This window comes from Pantherophis guttatus, chromosome 1, assembly GCF_059756535.1.
Source record: "Pantherophis guttatus breed Tessera chromosome 1, ASM5975653v1, whole genome shotgun sequence".
NCBI classification, from domain to species: Eukaryota; Metazoa; Chordata; class Lepidosauria; order Squamata; family Colubridae; genus Pantherophis; species Pantherophis guttatus.
In genome coordinates, this window is record NC_142063.1 from 74,704,172 (window position 1) to 74,727,190 (window position 23,019).

The window sequence follows — 23,019 nt, forward strand, 5'->3', positions numbered from 1 at the left end:
TATTCATTCATTTATTTATCAAATTTAGATACTACCCATCTCACCCTCAGAATGTCTCTGGGCAAAAGTACACATACTTTTATACGGTGTATATACTGTATGTTTATACTTAGCTTCTTGAATGACAAGTGAAACATCTTCAAGAAAAAACAAAGGAAGTCCAGTTGCCTTTTGAAAAGCACCTTTGGGACAATCATGACCTGGGTGATTAAGAATCTCCATAGATGTTTACTTTTATACAGTATAGCAATAAAAAAGTAAAAAGTAAAAAGAATGGCAATTACATAGCACTGGTTCAGAGAAATAACTTTTTTTAGTTTTTGTTCTGGGTGAGGCTACTTTGAAAAAGAACTAGGAATATTAGTATTTGAAAGATTAGCAAAAGTGAGAAATCTGAATACTCACATTTCAGGAAAATTGGACCTATAGATTCCAGTAGAAGTAAAATGTTGAGTCTTTATTTTAAACTGTCCAAGTCTTTTGTTTTTAAAAAAAATGACGGTGGAAAAAGAAAAAAGGCTGCATTCTTAGCTAACACATTATGGAATTTTCTAAAACTATATTTAGATGGATTTTACAATTTCTCAATAGAATAAAAAGAGTAGCAATAGGGATTAATTTGCATATTTCAAATGATGCAGCAACATCAAAACCCAGTTAGTTTGCAAATATCAGTTCAGAATGACTTACAGAAAAAGGACACAACGTGAAACCACTTGTATCCAAAGGGAAAATAGAAGTCAGAAAATAGATACATATTCAAGATAAGAACAATCAGGATTAAAAAAATAACTAACATTTTTGTAAGTCATATATTGATAAATCAACAGTAAATTAATCTCTAATATCATTAATATTATAATATCAACTTCAACCTGATCATCATTTTTTACTATGATAATGCCAAAATATTTAAACACATATTATTCCTAAAAATAGAAGTAAAATGAAGTTTAACATTTCATTTTTGCCATGTTGTGATCCAAAGTTTAATTTTTGTAATATTCAACACTTAGAGTAATTAATCATATATGAGGTATTGATTTGTTTTTCAGTTCCATAAGTCAACTTCCTTACAATATGAATTTTCATTTAGAAAACACTAATTTCTGACCTTTATAGGGAAGCTTTCATATGTTTGCTAATTAGGACCAGTGCTTCTGATCTTTTTTAAGATGTTGAAAAGCCCAAAGATTTTTCTTTTACAAAATCCACCGAGATAAAATTGGAACATGTCTTTCATATCAAGTTAACTCTGGAACAGGCAGATTAAAAATAGAACTTTGACAGTGAAAGCATATCAGTATTTAATTAATTTTCCTCTTTCCTTCTTTTGTAATGCAGAAATTACAGCAATTCATCCCAACCAGAGACGTATGTGTTTCCTGAACATTTGCCTGTTGGACTATAGCTCAAACTAATAGAATGAAACAGGTGATAAACTTGTTCACTATTACACTATTGCAGAGCATAAAAAATAGATTTTCCATTATTCATTGGTCTAAAAATAAGACTTAGTCAATTATAATTGAATCATAAACCTTACATTAAAATAAGGCTGCAGTTCTAAATGATCTTATTTGAAAAGTTAACATTATAAAAATCAATGGTCCTTACTTTAGGAAAAATGTGCTTTGAATAGGAACACTGTTGAGAATATAGTTATTTTGTTACACAAATCAAACATGTCCGTGTAGTCTATACTGCTAATGGAATCTGAGCAGCCACATACTGATTTGCCAGGTACTATAATCTCTAGAATCTACTAATTTGCAAAGAATAGTGGGTTTTAGTAAAACTGGACTTCGGTTGCACCTGTGGCATACAGGACAAAATGACTAGCACTCTCCAAAATTAATTAAGAATGTGGAAATGGAGTGGAGAACACTAGAAAGATTTTATTTATCTGTTTGTTTGTTTGTTTGTTTGTTTGTTTAGATTTCATATATTTAAATCGCCTATCTCACTCAGAGAAGAGCTCTGGGGATATACAATATGATCAATAAAATTAGCATTAAAATCAGGATAATTTAAGATTAAAAAGTTTTAAAATTATAAAAATAACATAAAATTTCAAAACATGAGAATGTATGTAGTATAGAACATCTAAGATTGGTGATGTACTATACTTCTTCTCAATCCTATTAAAAAATGTGAAAGTCTCAATCTTTCTAAGAAAAATAATCAAAAACATAAGGAGATAAATATGTATAAGTTCCTCTAGTGATAACTATGAAATATGGAAGATTGCAACTTGGTAAGTAAGAGAAATAGATGGTGGAGTGGACAGGAGAGGCGAAGAGAGATATGAAGAATGTCATTTTTAGACTGGAAGATGAGAAGGCAGAGATTCAAGCGCACTTTGATATGTTAATTATATTACTAATACAAAATCCATAATTAAAGGAGAAAACAAGTAATTGCCAACCATAAACTTATCTCACATACACGTACACCAGTGGTGAAATTCAGCCGGTTCTATCCGGCTCAGGCGAACCAATAGCACCGGCAGTGTGAGGTTCCGCCTACCCACCCAGACGTCATCACTTCCCATTTTTTACCCTCTGCGCATGGGCAGAAGGCTCTGTGCATGCATGGAGGAAGCACGCGTACTCACATTTGCAAACCGGTAGCGAAGGTAAGTGAATTTCACCCCTAATATACAGCCACATATTTCATTGTGCCATTGTGTTATTAATGCGATTACTATTTGTGTTATTAATATGTTACTGTTGTCCATTACTATTTGTACTTATTCTGGTGTGTGTGTGTGTGTGTGTGCGTGTGCACATCCTTTTCCCTCTCTCAACAGATTTAGAGCTCATAGTTTCTCTGCAGGAGGTGTAACAGACAGCTGATCTGGATATTTCTACTGTATTGAACAGTAGTTGTAAATTAAAAACTAGTTGTATTTCATTTCCTTATTTTTATTTCATGTCACTAATTTCTATGGCTTTTTAAATTTACACTTTCTCTGCAAATTGCTTCTTAGGCTAAGGATGCTATATATGAATTAAGGACACACAGTGTTTGTTGATTTTGGAACTAAGCATTGAAGAAAATTTGGGAATGCCGCTTTTCCCTCTAATCCATGCTGATTCACTTCCTCTTTGTCGTTCCAGGAGCATTTCCAGAAGTAAATCCTCTAAACTGAAAGTACTTCAATGTTGATTTACATCCAGAACCTACTGAATTGCCTCAATTATTGAGGCTCTGATTTAGAGGATATATTTTTGTAAACAAGAGCAAGGGCCCCAGAGCAGTATAGTTTGGGAAAGGGTCAGCATAGAATTTTCTGGAATGTCCTTGGAATATTCTGTTTTCAAATTTTGTACATCTCTAGTAATAGTATATATACACACATACCAGCCTTATTGTATCCCTTCTAATTCAACGTAACATTTCCCTTCCCCTTTGTTTGCTGCTGTTCTTCATACAGTTCCATCAAAGAAATCTTAGATGCCAAAAGAATTCCTTATTATTATAATACATTATTATTAAATCTATGTACACAAATACCTGAATAAGCTCTTCTGATGCACCATTTAGATTAAGTTTGTATTTTAAAAGTACAGTCTCTGAAGCCTATTTACACATAAAATATACTAGTTTTTATATATGAATCTTACATAAATTATAACACTATTCTTATAGCATACTTAAGTTTTATATGAGTTATCATTTTAGTTACCCATATTTTGAATATTATTTGTGATTTATGAAGTTAAAGCTCATTTCTTTGCACGCACATTTTAAAGTATTTTTCAAATATAACCATCACTTCATTTTTATAATGTAACTTGCTTTTGGAAAATTTCTGAAACACAAAGTTTTACATTTCTGATTATTTACACATTTTTTTACAGTCAGGTTAACTACCAGGTTAAACAGCATGATCTAATAGCCAGTGATTTTCATTCACTTTGGTGACCTTCAAGGACATCTTTAATTAATGCATATTTTAAAACAGGTAAATAAGAAATCCTTTGGTACTATCAAAATATTTTTGAAAGTAAACTTTGTGTCACTTGAATAATTTATCAACTCTGCAAGGTTTATTTTTTGACATATTATGCACCACAGTAGTCCTTGATTTACAACCGCAATTGAGCCAAAAATTTCTGTTGCTAAGTGAGACATTTGTTAAGTGAGTTTTGCCCCATTTTATGAAGTTTCTTGCTACAGTTATTAAGTGAATCACTGCAGCTGTTAAATTATTAACATGGTTGTTACTAACCTAACCTCATTGACCTGGCTTATTAGAAGGTTGCAAAAGGTGATCATATCACCTTTGGACACTATAACTATAAATATAAGTCAGTTGCCAAGCATCTTAATTTTTATCATGTGACCATGGGATGCCTCAACAGTTCTAAGTGTGAAAAATGATGATAAATCACTTTTTTCAGTGCCGCTGTAACTTGAAATGGTCAGTTCTGTTATAAGTTGAGGACTACCTATAATTCATTATAATCAGAAAGCCTTTTCTTCCAAAATGAAGCATTAGCCTTCAGTTCAGTATAATTAAATAAAATATTGATTTATGTTTTTACATGTACAAATTCATAGACTATATATACATACGCACACTTTATTAGTTAGACTTTACATTCATTTTATGTTGTTCACTCTTTCTGAGAGTACCTGACCCCCCCCAAAAAAATACTTCAGCTGATTACGATATCACATATTGGATTATTTTCAGTCACTTGCACAGTTTTAGATTTTTAACAAGTAATTGGAAAGTGCTGGACCAGATCCAGAGAAACACAAGCAGAAGAAAGTAAAAAGAGCTACTTTCCCATTTAGCCTTGTCTTCCTTCTTAGAGACCTCTGAAAAGCCCAATGGCCTGCTGCGCTCTTGCTGGCAGGACTGAAATAAGAGAGAAAGATATTTCTCCCTTGCCATTTTTAGACAGAATTTAAAATGAGTTGAAATAGATCACATGCTGGTTGGGGGACATTCCAGGGAGGCAAGAAGATCTACAGTTCCTGTCACACATTTCTGACCAGCCACATAATTTACTTTTTTTTTTCCTTCTGATAATACTTTTTGCAATTTTGGGAGAAGGAAAGGGGGAAAGAAACTGAAGGATCAAACGAGAATGGGAGAACATTTCTGCTATCAGTGTGATGTCACAGAATTATCGCATACAAAGTATGATCAAAACTTTCTTCCAGGTTCCATTTTGCCAAATTTTCTCAAACCAGCAATAGTAATACCCAAAACAATGAATTATACTTCGGCTATTTCCATTTTTTAAATGTTAATGTTGTGGTGCTCCAATAATGAAAACACATGTAAAAAACCCACATATCCTTGTGAGACTGCCTGGCTGAAAGAAAGCAGTTGGGTCATGGGCTTTTTTTTTTTTAGGGAAGGCAGATAACAAGCACATATTTAAAAAGGGGAAATGCTGGGAGGCACTTGTATACCATCAAGTTTATTTGCTGGATACAGCATATTAAAACAGGCAGGAAAAGCAGAGAAGGGCCAGGGGGGGGGGAGAGTTTGGGGGGGGTTACAGCAGATGCTGCAGGAGAGGGTGTTACCTGGTAAATATGGCATGAAGTGGAGCTTGCAAGTCCAGAGATTCTGGCCCTGAGACAAGGAGGGAAGAAAATCCTTGTGGAACATGTGGCGAGATCTAGAGGATGGACTGTGCCGTGTTATGGAGTTTCAAATAGTGAATAGTGTCAGAATGATGGCACTTCAGGTATTGAACAGTAGAACTGCAAAAATTAAAAGCTTTGGCAGAAAGATAGCCAGGAGAACTTACAGGCATTCTATTATCAGCCATTGAGATAAGGAAGAAAAAAAGAAGCTGAAATACAGCACAAGTGAAAGTGGGGGAAGGAATTGAGACATTCAGAAATAAAGTGTGTGTGAGTATGTGTGTTGTTTGTGTATTAGAAATAGCAATAGTACTTAAGACTTGTATCCCACTTCATAGTGCTTTACAGCCCTCTCTAAGCGGTTTACAGAGTATATTGCTGCCAACAATCTGGGTCCTCAGAGTCAACCTTGAGCCAGTAAGGATTGAGTTCCTGCCTGTGGGCAGTTAGTCTGCAATACTGCATTCTAACTATTGTGCCACTATGGCTTATTAGGTTTTCCAAAGTATACATTATATTTTCACTTGCATATATTAGCTCACACTACTGTATTATTATAATCATCTTAGAATAACCTCCTTCATTAGTTTAAATGCTATATTTATCAGCTCTTATCCTGGCACTCCTCTGACACTCCTTTAAAATATATACAAACATTATATTAAATCTACTTATAATCTACAAAAATATTCTAGGTAAATATTAAAAAATATTGATATTTGGTAGGTCCAAACATATGCAGCAATGGATTGAAATGAATAAAAAATTTGAAAAGCATAAAGTTAGGAAAAACTCCACTGACATACAGACCTTCCTTATTTTATATATGTAGGAGACCTTATGGGAAAAACTGCAATATTATTTCATGATTGGTAATATTCTATAAAAGCAAAATGAGCTAATTTATAAACATGCAAAAGTCTGCTGCAATGTGCTTTACACTAAAATTGGAAAAATTACTCTGGAGCATAAGGGAAGATGATCACAGCACTTATTATAACTCATTGAAGGAGTTGTGCTTGCTTTAATAAATTACACGCACATCTATTCCACACCACCATTTCCCAATCAAGTTCAAAGTACTGCACAGTCTTACTCTTATCTTTACTATTTGTAGTTGCAAATGATGAAAAATGCAAAAAACTAGGCAGGTGAAAGGTCCAGGGATCATTCCTATTTATTATCCCAGCTTGGCTGTCTCAGGAATTCTGGGAGTTGAAGTCCACAGGTTGTAAAAGGGCCACATTTGCCCATCCCTGACTTAATATATTGGTTCTAACCTTTAAACTGTTAACATTTTATCACAGATCTAATGGATGGGGCATTGGTCCTACCTGATACGCTCCTTCTCAGGGTTCGGGGAAGGTCTTCAGATGTCAGGAACTGCAGGAAAATCCATTGTGAAAAGCCTTTTTTGCATGTGGAAAAGAGCCGCTCGTATATTGCTTTCCAGCTATAGATTTTTTTCTCAGAAATTACATTTGACTCCTACATTCTCATGGTTTAGATTTAGAAAAGATGTAGAGATGCATCTCTTTCACAAGCTTCCTATTGTTAATTTATTTTTATATTGATTTTATTAATATTTATGTTTATATTTTGCAACTTGTTAGTTGCAAAATGGCCATTGTCACATCTGCTGTTTTATCTAGGCAGCCAGAACAGAAACCAGGCTATCGTCTGGATTAAAGTGGGATTCCTGCCATATCATTTATCACTTACAGTTCAAGTACAAGTATACTTGAGTATATGCAAATATGCAAATGAATGTAAGTATATGCAAGTATACATGTATTGAACTGGCAGAAGTTTCCTTCAAACTAAAGAAACTACATATCATCACAGTCTAGCTAAGGTTCTGCAAGCAGCTGAGCCTCATCATATCAAGTGTCCAGATCATTCTCCCACCACCTTTTGCTTCCCACTTCCCTCACAACTACTTGCAAATTTGCCTCTGTATTCCAGCCTATCTAAAGCAAGAAGTTAGAAAAATGCTTTATTGAGAATTCAAATCAGGTGTTACTTTATGAGAAGTGTTTCTGAACGTTTTTAACTGAAAATAGCACTGTTCTGAGCGTGAAACAATTCTGGAATAGCATTAGCACACTTCCAGTACGGTTGAAATGACTGATTTCAAATTCAAAACTGCACAACTTTCTCAGCCATCTACCCTGAAGGTTTACTTACCACAGCAATGAACTGAGTCAACCAGATGCTTTCTCTTGGGACACAGTGTTACCTAAGGGCACTGATACAGTGGAATACTTACATTCTTAATGCTCCATGGTTCTCACTGGCCGTGCACTCAGATTACAACAAGCTTGGGCAAGCTTGCTGACCAGTTCAGAGGCATCAATATGCTTCTGTTGGCCTTTTTTTTTGGGTCTGAAAAACACTGATTGCAGGAAGTTTTGGAAAACTTTTAGTCATTCGTAAAAGGCAAACTGTATTTCATGTTTACTCACTCTTTGTATGCATATGGAATGAACTGTTTGGGGTATTTTTTAATGTTTTAACACAACTCCTGATTCAAATCTGCTCTCAAATTATATTAATCTTATAAATCTCTGTAGCCCTAATTAGACTTTTTTTTTTGCTGCAGCATCAATAATATTATGCCAGTTTTCCTATTCAAAGAAGAGGGTAGAATAAGAAGCAATGCTTCTACCTCTATAATTTCTGTTTAAATAAATAGCAATAGCAATAGTACTTAGACTTATGTACCACTTCACAGTGCTTTACAGCCCTCTCTAAGCGGTTTACAAAGTCAGCATATTGCTCCCAGCAATCTAGGTCCTCATTTTACCCACCTCGGAAGGATGGAAGGCTGAGTCAACCTTGAGCCTGGTGAGATTTGATCTGCCAAACTGCTGACAGCTATTGATCAGTGGAATATTTCAATGTAATGAACTCTTTTGCTACCCGTATTTATTTCACATAATTACTACTGTTCCCTATATGTCTGCCAATGATGAACAAGTTTCATAAAGCCATCACAAAAGCACTCCACATTTTCAACCAGGTCCCGATAGCACTAATTATTTCCACCTCTTCACATGAATCAAATAGATGCCCCCAAATACATTCCTTCAGCCTTGGGAAAAGGTGCAATTCACACAGCCCCAAATCTGGACTATATGGCAGATGGGGGCAAGATGGTGAGATCCAACTCCACAATTAACTCTTTGGTGGCTTGTGTGATAGGAACCCAAATGTTATCATGCTCTACAAAATGTAGAGTTTGTATTTCTGAACAATGCTTGATTGTTGTTTAAAGTTTTGACTATAGTAGTCTAATACTCTTGAGTAGATGGTGATACCAAATTTGAAGAAATCTATGTGAATCATACTATTTGCACCCCCCAAAAAACTGTAACTAGGAGTATTCCTGGCAAAGCCTAGGTTTTTATTTTTTCAAATGAAGCTTTGTAATGACATTCCATTGAATGATGCTTCCTTTCTGGATCATAAAGATAAGAAAATGCTTGGTCAGTTGTCAATTTGCTGTGATTAAACTTCTCACCTTCGTTCTCAGAGAATGAAAACTGATGGTAAATTTCAGACCTGAATCCTATATTTCTGTCATTACCATGTACGGATCTATGTTGCACAAACCTTCTGATAATAACATCAGAATTACACATTAATGTGACCTATAGGCTTGATAGTATTTTTTTTTTGAGTAATCTGCCAACTGTCTTTAAACACTTCATCAATCCTTATTATATGATATTGGTTTCTATCATATCTTATTCGCCCATTCTTAATCACACATATCAGCTTCTCTCAGTTCACCATCCTTGCATTTTTTTGGTTTTTCAATGCACAATACTCATGTCAACAGTCATCACCATAAATAACCTACATTGGGCAGTAAACTTCAAATAAAGGAATTCCTTCAGCTGTCAAAAGTTGTCAAAAAATCAATCATAGTGCCCTGCTTAAAGTACAATTATGAATATTCAAAGCAGGCTTCCATTTAATGAATGATAGCAACACTGTATAACCTATTCTCACAGCAACTCCTCATCAACTGAACTGAAAGTGCACATGCCAAAGAACACATCAGAGTTTCTGGCCCATCAGTACTGCCATCTGTTGGCAAGTTACAGTGAAATGAGAGTGAAGGCACTATTCAACCTTCATATAAGCAAAAAAAAAAAAAAAAAAAAAATTAAAAATCCATAGATATTTCTCATCGGTATGGTAATTAGTGAAGAAGAGTAATATCCGTTACAATCAAAAGCCAATAAATCACAGAACACTACATCACAAATATGTAGAAAAGTGAACAGGTACTTATTTTAAACTAGTAATGCTTCTCATAGCAATATTAACAAAGGGATTTTAACCAAAAAAAATTTCTGACTAAATGTCACAGTATTATTTTGCTGATGGACTGTCTATTGATTTACAGACAATGTCATTGGTTTATATGTCAATTCAATTATGAAGTGACCTCACAGTCTTAAGCAAAACATTCCCAAAATACATTTCTCTCCTTCTTCATGTATAATACTGAGAAAATGCAACCTTATTGAGTTGTTTTACCAATTTTTGGAAATGGATTAGATATATTTTGAACACTTATTAGACCACCTTAAGTTCCTGTGAATGGAACTACCTGTACAAGGTATCCCACTGACAAAAAGAAAGGGATAATTTTGCTCATTCCTGTTTCCCTTCTAGAAAGCTGAAGAACCTAAAGCAGGGGTGTCAAACTCATGTCGTAACGGTGGCATCATGTGACATATTGGGACTTTTTTCCCCTTTGCTAAACCGAGTGTAGGCGTGGCCAGCACGTGACACATCTAGCCCACGGGTTGGGAGTTTGACAGCCCTGACCAAAAGCAGCAAGAAATATAATGTTGGGAAACACAGGAGGAACTGGCAAATAGGAAGTTCACATTAAATATGAATCCCTTGCATAAACTAACAAGTGACTTAGAAACTAAGCTTATACCAATTGCTCATATTATACAGAAATTAAGACAGCTTATTTAACTTTTTTCATTCCATTTATGAATTTGCAAGTAAAGCAAATTTAACTGAGATTTGATATATATTCATAATCATTTAAACAAATATCAGTTCTTTCAAAATTGAATTAGTATTTATAAAGTAAACAATTAATATTTTGATATCATCAACATTCTTTTCATTCTCTTATCGAGCCTGATTCAGCAGTACAGTACTTCTATGAGACACTTTTTTACAACTGACAATCAATTGTATGAAACTGCATATTCATTAAATACGCACAACACAGAACAGCTTTTCATAAGCAACTTGAATTCTTAGGACATAAACGTTCTCAGTTTCAGTTCAATAAACTTTATTAAACAATATCATACTATTATTGATCTCAAAGTTAACAGCATCTTTAATACCTTTATCTTTAATAATCATGTTTTGGTATAGTTTCCCCAGCAAATGGGGAGAAGTGTCCATAGTCAAGACACTTTCTCTCAGATACAAACATGCACACACATAAATATAGAGACCCACTGACATACAGATAGCACCAATCACCTAATCGGCTAGGAAGGAGTGTGAACAGCAGACTGATGCTGGAACAGCTGAGGAAAACACCAATTAGTCAACTCTGTCTCTCTTCCTAACGCTACACATTTGCACTTTAGGAAAGGGAGAGACTAATCAACAAGAGAGCATGAAATGGGGGAGGGATAGTTTTGTAGGCTATGCAGAAATAGCCAAACACCATAAGCACTATCTATATGTAACTAGTAGCACTGACTGCAAAAAATATTTGCTATGAAGGATACAAATTGTCAATTTGCTCCATGCAACTTGCTAATACACAAGTCATTTAAAGAGACTACAATCTGATTTAAAAAGAAAAAAATGCTTGAAAGCCTATTAAGGGTAGAATAAGTCTATACAATAATATATTTTATTTAGTTATTATGTGATAATTTGGGCATGTAGCACTAGTATGCATTTTCCTTTATCAGATTTTTGTTTTAAAATCTTTATGACACATACCTGGACACATAAAATACCTTATTAAAGTGACTTTGCCTCATTTTATTTATTTTGAGGAACAGCAGTTTTTCAACCCAGAAATGAGAACATAATTATAATAAAATATCCCACAATATTATTTATAACTCATAGTATTTTATATTTTTAAATTATAATGCTATTTTTCTTGCAATGTTCTAAAAGTTATCTAGTACTGCAGAATTCAAAAACACAGAACATCTCTCCCTCCCTCCCTCCCTCCCCCCTCTCTCTCTGTATGTGTATGTGTACCCTGTTTCCCTGAGAATAAAGACATCCCCTGATAATAAGCCCAATCAGGCTTTTGAGTACATGCTCTAAAATAAGCTTCCCCCTGAAAATAAGCCCTCCCCGAAAATATTTAAACGCAGAGCTGGATATCAGGTAAGACGGCAAGAGGAGCCCCATCTTGCTCCATGCGCCCCAAAATAAGGTCAAGCACTTATTTTGGGGTTCAAAAAAATATAAGACAGGGTCTTATTTTTGGGGAAACACGGGTATGTGGATGGGTGCATGCGTGAATGGATCGATGGATTGATCAATAGAATGAATAGCACTTTATGTACTTAAAAGGGAATGGAACAACTACCTTTTTGGAAAAGCTATAAATGTTGTAGCCCAAATACAGTAGTCTTATTAAAAGAGATCATGATAGAAATGCACATGCAATGTGGCAGCACCTAGCCAACCTTGGATGAACTCATCCAAGGCTAGTTTAATGCTGCCACATGCTAAAGCCCAATATTTTTAAGCATTTTTTTTCCAGCTTAACAGCAAATTAATGATCTTGGAATATACAGATTAAATACTCTCTATTCTTTGAAAAGTAGATTACAGCTAATATTCAGTATAGTAGTTTACATTCCAGGGTTAAAGTAAGACTGAGTGATCTTAAGAAAAAATATGTATTTATCATTTAATAACAATAGTTTTGACACTGGAAATTCTTAATATTTGTGAAATAAGTTTGTCAAGTATTATTAATAATACCAGTGTAAAACGTATACAAGGAACTCCTACAACGAATTATTTCATGAAATACTGCTGTCCATTTTCCTTTACATTAAAGCAATTTATTTTTCTATCTTCTGTAATGAAATATTTAATGAAATTAAATATTGTATTATTGTATTATATTACCATAAAAGTGGCCAATGCCCCTCCCCAGTAGGGAGACACAATGAAGATAAATCTAAAATTCTGGACTTCAGGTGTTCCACTTTTCAGGATCTAGGGCTGAATTCCTTCAACTCAGTTACTTATACAGGAATGGGGGTTAAGAAAACACTAACAAATATATTTAATTACTTCATTGATATCATAATTTAAAAATGTAATGTGTGTGCAGTGTATTTGGCTACAGTTATGACCCTTTTGGATTACTCTATTAAGCAAGGAACAATACTAGACACTATTTCTTATTTGAAACTATTATTGTCAGAATCTCAGTATACTTATAATACTAGAAGATCACTGACATTTGCAGCTATACAAGAGCACTTTGATTTTACTGGAGATAACACACATAAAATAGATTTACAACTTGTTATAAAAAAAGCCCAACTATTCTTGCTTTAGTCTCAAAAGTCATATTAAAAAAGCAGTAACTATTAAACTAGCAGAACAACATAATGTAGTATAGTGATTAAGACAATATTTCCTAACTTTGACCATTTCCAGGTGTGTGGCTTTCAAGAATTCTACTGCCAACATGGCCATTTATGAGAATTCTTGAAACTGAAATCCACACACTTGTTAGTTGCCAAGATTAGGAAACATTGGCTTAAGGAATTAGATTGGTACTTGGGAGACCCAGTCTACCTTCAGATCTGGAACCTGCCTGGTGACTTTGGGCCAGTCAATCTCTCCTCCCACAATTTATGTCACCACGTTTGTTGCCAGGAAAAATGATAGGAGTGCTGTGAATGATGCCTTGAGCTTCTGTATGAAAGGCAGGATGTAAACCAAATGAGCAATATGGTGTACATTTCTTCCTATCAACAATTTCTATAGTTTTATATTCTATATGCTACGATAGTAAAGAAAAGAAGGAAAAATTACCCTATTTAATTAGCAGCTACTGATAATAAATATCAGAAACTGTAGTTTCAGTACTAAAGGAAGAGAACAGCGCATCATCAGACTCAGGGATTTCCCTCTGTCACATTCAGGCTCAGGAAGGTTCCAATTAGCTATTCATAGACAGACCATAGACTTCCTCAAAATCTGGGACAGCCAAGCATGCAATACAGCAACACAGAACACTCTTTTAAAGAGAATCATTGATTTCATACCAAGGCTACATAAATACATTTCCAATTAGCTATTCAATTTAACATCAGACTATTTTATCTTCTTTCATTCTACCATTTATCTTCTTTCATTTTTCAGTACAAACAAAAACAAGTTTCATTGCCCAGTTTAGAAAAATGTGTTTAAAGTGCAGAAGAAACAATTCACTTTAGGAAGAGAATTCTACATCTCCAATTTATTTAATAGTTAAGCCAGTTAGCTTACTGTTTCACAAAAATCACCCTAAAATGAGAAATGGAAGGAAAAAATAAAAGGTTTTATAACTCACCACAGAAATAGGCAACATGCTGGAAGTTATTTTCCAAAGGCAGGGCTGGTATCTCTAATCAGCACCCAACAGGCACAACTAACAATATTTCAGCATCTCAATAACACCTTCACTTCCCACCCCTGCCACTGAAGGGCAACCTGCTAAAAGCATTCCTCCTCCTCTACACTTCTGCTCACCTTCTCCTACCAAAGTGACTAAACAAATGGCAGTTCAAAGATATTTATCAACCCAAGAAGCAACAATGAGAGAGAACAGCTACTGTCTCTCCTCACTCGCCCTTTCTCCCCTAAGGGATCAGTTAGGCTCAGCAGCCCCAACTATTATCCAGTCCAGTGCAAGCATAAGAGATACAAAAGGCAGTGCTCTTTATCCCTTTCTCTTCTGCAGAACCACCCAGGCAAGGGAACACTGGTAAAAAGAAGGGGCCACTTACAGCCACTTGCTCACATGCTGTCTCTGAAGAGATGCGATCAGCTATTTCTACAATATTGCTCGGGGAGAGGAGAGCAGCTCCTCTCATTACCCTGGTGGCTACTCTTTCCCAGGTTGTTCCTTGATTCGGTGGCTCCTTCCACTCACTTGTTATCTTTCCTCCCGGCGGTGCAGCTGGAAGGACCGAACACATCGGGCCCATTCCCAGCTGCCAGTGCTACCTAAAGATAATGTGGAGGCGTCAGTAAACTGTCCCTGGTTGCTCCGCTCGCAAAAGCGTTTTGCGAGCGGAGGAGAGGTGGAGGAAGCTACCCGGAGCAGCGGCTGCTGTTTCTTCCTTCCCCCCTTCCCCAGCAACGTAACTGGGAACGTGGGCCCACCGCGGGCAGGTTGCCGAGGGCTTCCACCCAAGACTCGTGATCGTGACTCCCTCCCTTCCCCCCCCCCGCCTCCACCACACGCTCCCCACGATCCTTCCTCTCTCCACGCTTCAAACGCTCGCGGCTTTCCCCCAGAGTGGGAAAAGAAGGGAAGGGCAGAAGTGGCTTCCACCGAAAGCGGCCCCGGGGTGGGGGTGGGGGTGGGGGCAGTAGTTATCCCACTCCGCTTTCCCACCCGCCGGGATCGGGATGCCGAGCTCGGAAGCCTCCCGGGCTCCACACTAGGGGAGGAATCACGCCGCCCGTCCAGCAAGGTACTTTTCCGGAGACTCCCGGTTGTCCCACCGCGCCCCGGGCAAAGCCGGTTTCTCCGGGCTGGTGTCCCGTGTGTGTCCTCCCCCCCTCCAACGCCTCTTCCTCTCTCCTCCCCCCCCCACACACACTCTCTCCCCCAGGTTATTTACGGGCCAGTCCCCAGCGGGAGCGGCGAACTCGAGGCTGCGGCACTGAAGAGCCTCCCGCCCGCATGCGGCAACCAGAGCAGCGCCCAATCCCCACCAGCGCTACGGTCGCCCGCCAAGGCGGCAGCTTCGCCCGCGCTGCTCCTCGTTGTTCCTCAGCCGGCGGCTGCCCGAAGCTGCCAGCCTCAGCCCGAGCTCGGAGGGAAGTGCGAGAGAGGAGCCCGGTAAGCGGCGCTCGGGGTCCCGGTGCAGTGACGGCGGCGGGGCCACAGAGGAGAAAGGTGGCAGCGGCAGCAGCAGCAGCGGCAACGTCGGCGGCGCGGCGCCCGCGGCGGGTACACCCTGCACGGAACGGCCTGGCGGAGAGCCCCAACCGCCTGGCCACCTCTGCCCGGCTTCCCCGTCGCGGTTCGTTACCTGTGAGAACCCCGACGCGGATTTGATGGTCGTGGTTCGTTAAAATCATCCCCTCCGACGCCATGTTTCCCAGCGCAGCCACCGCACTGACAGGGAGGCGGGTGGGAGGGGGGGGCAGTTGGGGGGAGAAGGAGCGCGAGAGCGAGGAAGTGGGGGGGGAGAGGAGGAGGAGGAGGAGGAGGAGGGGAGAGGGAAAACGGGCGAGGTGGAGCGAGGGAGGAGGGCGGGGGGGGGGCGGAGCCGGCCTCCAAAGAGGCGGTCCCTGGGAGCGCGCGCGGTTAGGCCGGATTGCACGGAGGGGGCGGGCCCGGAAGGGGAGAAAGGCGGAGCCTTTGGAAAGGTCAGACGAATCGGAGCTGCCCAAAGGAGGAGCCAAATACAACGCGGGCGAGATTTTAGCGAAAAAAAGAGGATTCCTCTAAGCGCTCGGGGTTCAGTCGAAAGCAATCGAGCGCCGAAAGCTGGCTAGGTAGTCTCTTCTCTTATTCTGCTTCGCTTTTACTCCTTCAGATCCGATTGGGTTGCGAGAAGAGCCGGGGAGGTCCTGCTGTAGCGGTGCGGAGGGAATACGAAGTTGATGGCTATTTTATTTTTTTTGCGCAGAAAACGTACCAATCTCGCCTGCCGGCAGATCCCCGGTAGCTCTTTTCCATATTCATGAAAACAGCCGAGACTGTGTGGAGGGATCACGTCCTGCCTTTAGCTGGAATATGCAAGCGTTCTGTTGCGTGCACTTACACTGCGCCGACACATGCATCAGTCACCATTTTTACATCCACATGTAACTGACTGCATCGCGAAGCATTGGCATATACCGCACTGCATTCATACGTGCAAGCTGCCGCCTGCACCTATTGCGATTGACGGTTACCCGGCACCTCTGCGAACAGGTTGCATTTATTCACATTACACCCACGTTTACTGCTCTATATTGTATGCACGGCATATGCACCCCATGGGAATTTCTTGGTATGGCAAAGCGTAAAAAGGCAGTGAAGTGGAAGAAGGTCTGTGTTCGGGGAGAAGCTATTTGAGCATTTAATTCGCGTGTCAGTGCAAGCCTAATACAACGTGTTCTCTTACTTTCTGTTCACATTCACTGCCTCGTGTGAACCTGCCACTGCAGTTTTACACACCTGCACGGCTTGCAAATGCATACCGCAAATAGTACCTAAATGTAGTATACCATATTTCATTTGCTATGCATAGACACAATCTTTGCTACCACATGGATAAATGCCATGATGCGAACGCGGAAATTAGCATTACGTGACAATGTGGTGTCAAATCCAAACTATAACAAATTGCCCCCCAAATAGAAAAATATTATTCCACAAAAGTCCACAGATTTTAAATAGATATATCTTTCCGGGCGTACGTTCTGGAGCATTTTTAGTTGCTGTTTCACTAAGGTCAATGGCTGCAGACAGACTAAATAAAGTATAAATTCTTTATGCAACAAAAATAAGTTAGAATAAAAAGAAAATATTCTTATAATTGGGCCATAAACTTTATTTTCAAGTGTAATAAAATGCAAAAGTTGTATTAAAGAGTTAATAATGTATTTGATTTTTTAAACAGTGTATTTAATCTGTTCCAAGAACTTGGAGCATTGCAACATAATTAAACAGGAAGGGAGAAAATGAAGTATTCTGGCAAAAGATCTCAAACATCAAAGCAAAAGCTTAAAAGAGCATGAGGAACTCCCACATGCAGAACACAAATGTAACTCCAGACACTTTTTTAAAAAAACCTATACATCAGGAGTTTATCATAACAGAACCTATCATCAAAAGAGAATCCTTTTCATACCTCATTATATGAAGTCCATATAATATTTATAGCCTAATACTCTGTGTGTTTACTTGAAATAGCTTTCACTATGTTCATTGAAGCTTATTCCAGGGTACATATTTATAGAATCCTAATTTTATAGGTACATATCCAACGTGTTGTTCCCTTTCAGAGTGAGTAGTGCTGTACAAAGCACAAAAAGGCGGTAAGCCAAAGCAATTAAAGGCATGAAATAAGGAAAACTATTGAAGCATAACTTTGTCTTTTCCATCCTCTCTAGTCACTTTCTTTCAATAAATTTGTTTTGTTATTGAATTCTCATTCATTCTCTCTATATGGCCAAACCATCTCACCGTTCTTCTTTCTTCCTGATCACTCACTTTATATTCACTCCACATTCATACTTGATCCTATTTCCTCTTGTTTTACCAATACACATAAGTACCTCATTCCCACTGTATTCATCTTACATTTATGTTCCTCCTGATGCACCAAAGTCATACTTCCACGTAACAATTATAACATTGTGAACTTTAATATATTACACTACAGAGACATTTTTGTTTCTTTCAAGACCAATAATACTATAGCAGGCTGCATGCTATCCATCATCTTTCTATCAGTTTGCACATCTTTAAAAAATTCTCTATCCATTTCCCCATCTTTAGTAAACATTCTAACGCAGTACATAAATTCATCTCTTTACTCCAATCTGGTTGTCAAATTCACTTGCCTTGGTCTTTGATACATATATTTATAGTAATTTTACTAAACATTATGATTACAGTATTAAAAACTAATACAAACTAACAATTAAAAAAGTAGAAGGTGCATAAAAAAATAGAAAAGAAATAAGAAAAGAATATAGTAAATAAAAAGAAAAGATATATATAAAGAAGTGACTTCCCATGTTATCACAAGAAGTATGAACAATTTTAGTAACTTACTACTTCCTCTTACAATACAACAAAAGATCTCTTCTTTCTATATCCCATATCCCAATTCTTATCTATAAACAAATCCATAAAGCATTGTTATTTCAGTCCTGGTATCAGCAAAAACCAATTAAGGAGTACCAAAAATAACAAAACATCTATTTTAACCTTGATCAAATAAACCTACTTTATATTCTTTACTTCTAACAATCTTAATTTTTAGTCCATTCAAATAATATTGTAAAACTTGATTTCTTTTCGTTTTTTCTTTGTTGCTTCTCATAAAATTCTTCAAAGCTGTAACAAGCATCTTTACTAAATCTGATTTAGGAACATTATTCAGGTCATTCTCTTAGTTCATTATTTGTATGATTAATTTTTAAAACATCAGCTGGTTTCTTTTGTATCTCCAATGTAATATATTTTTCCATATAATTGCTGTATTCTGTCTTTTGTCAATTCATTTTCAATTCAGGTAATCTTGATTTGATCTTGTCAGGTAAAATCTTGTTTCTCTTCCATAACATCTTTTAGACACAGCTTCTCTATAGAGGCAGATGTTTCTATTGCACTATTAGTAATATTACTATGCTCTTCTCCTTTAATTATAATTTTTAGTTACCTCTAGTATCCCATTTTTAAATTTTTATGTTTTTTTTAAAAAAATCAAAAGCTACATTTCCCCACAGGAAACATTCTTTATAATTAATTCAAAAATCTTTCAAATTTACCTGGACTCTAAAATAATTTAAGTTTTTAAAACTTTATAAAAGTAAAGTTGGGGGAGAGAATCTAATTTCTGCTACAAATGCCTCTGCTGAGAAGTTTTTGTCTGCTTTATTTTCATAATATTCCCTAATAGACAAACAATTTTATTGTCCATATTCACACAAAATATCTTATAATTCAAGCATCTTCACTTTTAGCATATACTTTCTCTAAATCAACAATTGTACAATAACTTTCTTCCTTGGATACATTACTGAGTCGTCCATAGGCAGTCTTGGTTAATAATATCCAACTTATGGACAACCCATACTTACCAGCAGGCTGCCTACTACTAAAAATGGCACATGGCATTCTTCCTTGAGCCAACAGACTGATGAAGCTGCACAATGTTTTCATGAGTTGTTAAAAACAAGCTATATATATATAAATGCATCATTCAGCAGTTCATAAAAACATTGCATGGCTTCAGCAGTTCATTGACTCTAGGAAGGACAATGCTGTCTGCTATTTTTAGTAATAGACACCCCATTTCAAGTATGTCTTCCAACTTGCATATACATTTCAGTTAAAGACAGAGTTAGGAATGGAACTCATTCTTAACTTAGGGACTCTCTGTGGTGAAGGGCAATAATCTGGTCTGCAACCTCCATACCAAATATAAGCTATCCTGTTTTCCCCAAAATAAGACATCCCCTGATAATAAGCCCAATTGAGCTTTTGAATGGATGGCAATAAGGCCAAGCACTTATTTCAGGGTTCAAAAAAAATATAAGACAGGGTCTTATTTTCGGGGAAACACGATATATATGTGTCCTTCTCAAATATTGCTTATTGTTAGCCCATTGTTATCTTTGTAACGGAATCAATAACAGCACTTCTCCAAACATTTGACACTGATGCACTCTTCATGTACACGTTAAATAAATCTCATTGGAATTCTATAAACAGACCACATCCTACATAATTGCCCAATAATGTCATGACCCATGTCATTGTGGCTTACTATACACATCTCTGAGTTAAAATATTAGACATTAATTCCTTAAGTCAATTTTACAGGCTCTTACTTGTTTTGAAGACATTCTTGCTGCTTTAAAACATTCTCCTTTTGAAGATACAGTCTTTTGCAATCAATAGTAGCAAATAGAATTTTATTTCTTTTCATTAGTGCACATTCAAATTTACAAGATTTTTACTCCACTCAGTTACCATTCAGTTAATAGAATTCTGGTTTTGTTATCCAAATAAACTAAATAGCTCAATGGACCATTAATGTATGGGCAATATTTATTTCATTTATCGCTGTGATTTTTAAAAAAAATTAAGCCTTACTCACTAAAATTGGTAACATCTAAGATAGCCAACATATCCAAGAACATTTTGCCAGTTAATACCAACTAAAGCTGCTGTTATCTATCATTTTCTTAAAATAAAAATGCCTAAAACAGGTGACTGAATGTCATATTCTTGACAAGCTGCATCCCCCAATAACTCCAGCCATTATGGTCATAATTAAGGATCTTGGTCAGGGGTGGGTTCTAAATTTTTTTACTACCGGTTCTGTGGGCATGGCTTATTTTGTGGGCGTGGCTTGATGGTCATGTGACAATTATTTAGGATTTAGCAGAGGTACTGGTCTACCAGGCTTTTAACTGCTTGCAGAGCTGTACCGATCTACCCATTTATTTTTGCAGGCACTGATTTACTCATGTATTTTTGCAGGCACTGGTCTACCCATTTATTTTTGCAGGCACCCTACTCATTTGTTTTCTTTTAACACTGATCAGCTGTAGGGCAGCCCTTTGAAGCCCTGTGGCAAGAGTTTAAACAGTTTTTTTCCCTCTAGCCATCAGCTGGGACTCAGGAGGCAGCAATAGATTGGGGGTGGGGCCAAATAAAAGGTAAGAATAATGCAGGGGGTGGGGGAGGCGGGGGGGGCAGAACCGGTTCGGTGATGTCATATCGTCATCGCTACTGGCTCAGCGGAACCGGGCCGAACCGGGAGGAACCCACCACTGCTCTTGGTCTATATACATAAAGAAATATGACATATCTGTTCTAAAAATGGTGATGTTGAATGAAATGTCATACATTTGAACAATGTAACCAGTGCTGCAAAATAAACCTATTATTTACGCTGTCATCATAAACCAATCTGAAAGAATAGTGTATAAACTTAAGGAGATTTAATTCTAAGTGTATATACATACATACCTACATACCTACATACCTACATCCATACATATTAATCTTTAAATGGCCATGTAACATTGAAAGCAAAAGAAGACAATTTTGTTTTAATTCCAAGAAACAATTGCCTACAAATAATCAGTTCATATTTATTAAGTTTTCATAACTCTAATTTTAGAAGAAAAAGAAATATAACAAACTGCTGAAATAATGCCTGTATTTTAATTCATCAGAAATATATCAAGAAACAAAAATTAAACTACTGCATAGGGGAAGGATAAGATTATAGAGGATAATATTATAGAGACGAAAGATGTGTAAACATTTCAAAGTTTAAAAGTACATATTGTAATATTTTGTTAGATAATGGTTACTAGCTGAAATCAAAACAGGTAGTCGTCAGTTAAACATGGTAATAGGGACTGGAATTTCTATCGGTGAGCGATGCAGTCATAAAGCAAGACATCAAGTGACCACATTGCTTAATGATGGTAATCCCAGCAGTCCTAGTGCTGTTATGTGAGGATCATGGGTTGTTAAGCAAGCCCCAGATTGCTTGCTAGTAGGCCATCAGGCAACTGAGGCATGGTGCTAGCATGTTGGGCTGGGGGGGCTGGGGTAGCTGCTACTTAGGAGGGAGTGGATGCTCAAGTGATTGGAGTCAGCTCAGTGGGGCTGGGGATGGTAGGGGAAGGTTGAATAGTTTACCAGAGTGGCCTGTGACTTCCCTCACAGTACAGCTTTCAATAACCATTTTAAAAACGAAAACGTTTTTACCAGGGGATCAACAATTTTTTATCACCAATTTATTCACTTTCAATATTTAGTGATGATTCATACAATTCCTGAACTAAGTGTAGAGCCATATTTCCCAGTACAGACCATTGCATTTGGAGGGTATCAAGCTGGTAACGTTGATTTAAGTACTTGTTTGAAATTATCAGAATTTCTTTTTTTCTAATTTTTTTTTGTTTAAAAAGTTAAAATACAAATTCCAAAAAAAAAATAAAAATTTAACAAACAGCAACAAAAATGGACAGAACATTTAAAAAGTGCATTAAAAAGGACAAAAACAAAAACACATATATAAATATTATGCCCCCTGGTTGATTACAGATAAATATATTGCAATAATGTTAGTTTCTCCCCCTTGCAAAGAAGCCCAGTCTATAAACTTCTACATCTATTTACAACCAATTTAGCCTGTCATCTATCTACTATATGCAAAAACAAAATAGTTAACAGGTAAATCAGCAGCAAAGTTAAACTTCAAAGCCCTCTGTTAATAATCTGTCATTGTATTTAATTTGTAGAAAGTCTACAGTGGCTTCTTATCTGCCACAAATCACCACAATCATTAACTCTAATCCACCCAGGGTCAAATATCTCTGTTTGGTTCTTAATCATAAAACTTGCCCTTAAAATTTTTAGTGGAAGTTTTCCCAACAATATCTCAT

General features: G+C 37.1%; 1 protein-coding gene and 1 long non-coding RNA gene across 19 annotated transcripts in view; one reads left to right on the plus strand and one right to left on the minus strand.

The window, feature by feature from the left end:
* Nucleotides 1–16,359, minus strand: part of GPHN (gephyrin) — a 243,729-nt gene extending 227,370 nt beyond the window's left edge. For 14 of the 17 annotated variants that reach the window (XM_034417588.3, XM_034417586.3, XM_034417584.3 and 11 more), the window contains exon 1: nucleotides 15,915–16,359. In XM_034417588.3, coding sequence (XP_034273479.1) covers nucleotides 15,915–15,978 — 64 coding nt within the window. In that variant the 5' untranslated portion in view covers nucleotides 15,979–16,359. Of the gene's footprint in view, nucleotides 1–14,221; nucleotides 15,021–15,594; nucleotides 15,729–15,914 lie in introns of those variants that run through there. The other 3 variants (XM_087882622.1, XM_087882624.1, XM_087882620.1) reach the window with 3 other exon arrangements.
* LOC117665560 (uncharacterized) lies at nucleotides 15,113–17,478 on the plus strand. Of its 2 annotated transcripts, none has more exons than XR_004591401.3 (3): nucleotides 15,113–15,350; nucleotides 15,492–15,721; nucleotides 16,518–17,478. It is a non-coding gene; the product is annotated as an uncharacterized LOC117665560 (long non-coding RNA). The 2 variants fall into 2 exon arrangements; XR_004591402.3 differs by having other exon boundaries at nucleotides 15,163–15,350; nucleotides 16,425–17,478.
* Nucleotides 17,479–23,019: the final 5,541 nt, after the last annotated feature.